This window comes from Chaetodon auriga, chromosome 4 (assembly GCF_051107435.1).
Source record: "Chaetodon auriga isolate fChaAug3 chromosome 4, fChaAug3.hap1, whole genome shotgun sequence".
NCBI classification, from domain to species: Eukaryota; Metazoa; Chordata; class Actinopteri; order Chaetodontiformes; family Chaetodontidae; genus Chaetodon; species Chaetodon auriga.
Genome location: NC_135077.1, coordinates 9,312,642 through 9,315,286, shown reverse-complemented (window position 1 = coordinate 9,315,286; position 2,645 = coordinate 9,312,642). Strand labels below are relative to the sequence as shown.

Sequence of the window (2,645 nt, the reverse complement as noted above, 5' to 3'; positions counted from 1 at the left end):
GAAGAATGAAAACAAATATTCTGGTTTCTAAAGAATTGTTTAGTCATTGTAGCTCAAGTGAATCACAACAACCACCAATAAATGAATATCGTTTCCTGTGTATCTACAAGACCAGTCCTAAATGCACCACTTTTGCCCAAAAATATGTGATGAAAAAAAAACCCCGTTCTTGGAAAAAGTGAAGGAGGGAGAAATGAAAGAAAAAAAAAAAAAAAAAGTGGTTTACAAAGTCGGCTTGCATCATAGTTCACAGCTGGGGAGGGGAGAGCTGAGCTTTATATGATTGTCTGCAGTCTAGTAGGTAACACCAGTCGTAGAAATTACTGCAGATTGCACCTCTGATTTCATAGTCAGAGCAGATATGTCGATCATCAGTAATGTGGCACTCCTGGTTTTCCTGACTATCCCTGCAGGTGAGTCTCATGTGTTCAATTAGAAAATAGAAGTTATTTCTTGGAAAGTACATTGAATGTCTTACTCTCTCTGTTGCCAGCGTGCATGCACTCTGTGATTTGTGTCAAGTGCTTGTTGTTCGTTGGTTTAACAATCAGCAGTAGGATTGCTGCAGTATACTGGTTTCACTGTATACCATGGACTGAGAACTGACTGCTATCGTACCTTGCACATTTGCTTATCTACCATATTGAATTTTACTCATTAGGGTGTTTTTCATATTGTTGTTTATATCAAGATTCATGTCAGTCAGGACATCATATGTTGTTAAATTATAATAAAGCATGTGTTCAACCAAAAAAAAGAGGCCCATTGTAACCAATAATAATTATTGTTATTGTCAAATAGCACATACCATGATATTTCTGAGATGTTGCAACCTTATTCTTCTCTGCCCTCTCACAACCTCAGTTATCAGTCTTGGGGATCAAGGAGTGAGTCTGCGATGTCAGTGCATCACCACGGAGAGGAAGCCAATTGGGCGTTACATAGGACAGGTGGAGGTGAACCCTGCCAGCTCCCACTGCAACAACGTCGAGATTATGTAAGGCCTGGGTCCATAATTCAACTGTCAATTTTTACTCATGAAACACTTCAGACGTGCCTGAGGTGATTGTCTGTGTCTTAACCTGTCTAATATTACAAGAAAACATTGCTGTCTGATGTCTCTGATGTGTCTTTGATCCTGCAGTGCCACTCTTAAAATGGATGGGCAAAGGATTTGTCTGGACCCCAATGCCCCTTGGGTCAAAAAAGTGCTTCAGAGGAAACTGGTTGAGTGAGTCCACTTTGACTGTATTTTGGTGAAGGCATGAATGGATTAGCATGAGGGTGCAGGATTTTATTACCTTAGTGTTGACTGAAAAGTAACTAATTAACTATTCTATGGTTGAAGTATAAACAGTTACTCATTGTGTTGACAGGAAAAGACTGGGTTGTTTGCAAAAGATCATTAACCTGTTTATCATTTCCAGTGAACTTTCCAGCTAGCTGAGTGAGTGGGGTGAGCCCATTGTTGAAAACTAGGAGGTGCCTCCCACTAATGAAGAAAAAGTCCCAGTCTAATTCATAAAAGCTTTACACCAGAAAAAAACAACAAATTGTGAAACTGAGGCTAAAATTCATCCCATTCCATTTCAAGCCACCATATTGAATTCAAAGCTTTGTCGTAAATAATTTCATTCATTTAGCGATTTCACATTTTGAATTCATTTCGTCGTGATCATACGGAGAGCAAACAGCCATCTGCCACCAATTCCATATTTAGTACGTGTGTATGTGAAGTGAGACTGCCTATTCTATAACATATGTCCATTTTTTCTACGTAGGCAGGCACCTTGAAGAACAAACCATCACAGATTTGGCTCAGATGGAAAGAAGAACCTTTCAAAGACCCATTTTCATCACCACTGATTCACAGTTCAAAGTGGAGGCATGTGTTGCATTGAAGAGGTCGTTTTGCTCGATGAGAAGGATTTATGTGGCAGCTGTGTTTAAATCATGTACACCTAACTTTTTAATTTCCTGAGTGCCAGCGAGACAGGACTGCATGGAGACACAGACCTATATGCTGAACTATATGTGCCTTTTAAACAAGTACTGCACAATTCAGACAATGATTGTGAATAAATTGTGACATTACTTAGAAACCAGAAATCTGTTAACGTCTGTCTCAGTCCAGATTTTGTATCATTTAATTGAAAATTCTCGTTAGTGTTCAGGGAGGATAAAGCAACATGGTAATGGTTTAAATCCATGATTTTATCAGAATAGTTAATTTATTGCAGCCATATTTTTGGACTCCACATTAATTTCACCCACAGGTCAAACATGATCTCTGATTTTGTCTCTTAAAAGGCAAAATAACTCACCAAATGCTGTATTCAGAAAACACATTTGAGCAAAGGTTGACACACAATCAGTTTTCGGGAGGTGTTTTTCCTGTCTGATGATGGAGAACACACAATAAAAATACAATGTGGAAAATTTCAAACACTGTTTCTTGGGTTGTGTCACATACCCACAGGGACAGATTCAATTCTCAGTGGAAGGACATCGCCATCTCTTGGCAAAGGTGCACATCATCAGGCCTATAATCATTCTTGGTAGCTGAAGCATGCACTCTCCATTGGCAGCTGACATTACTCATTTTAGTGCAACATTACCACAAAGCTAAACAGTCTTTCACAGTA

General features: G+C 39.0%; 1 protein-coding gene across 1 annotated transcript; it reads left to right on the top strand.

Annotated features, from left to right (window-relative positions):
* Window positions 1–306: 306 nt before the first annotated feature.
* On the top strand, window positions 307–2,429 carry LOC143319484 (interleukin-8-like). Its single transcript, XM_076728503.1, has 4 exons — window positions 307–413; window positions 865–997; window positions 1,145–1,231; window positions 1,782–2,429. The coding sequence occupies exons 1-4, from the start codon at window positions 362–364 to the stop codon at window positions 1,792–1,794; spliced, it is 285 nt and encodes a 94-aa protein (XP_076584618.1). The 5' UTR covers window positions 307–361; the 3' UTR covers window positions 1,795–2,429.
* Window positions 2,430–2,645: the final 216 nt, after the last annotated feature.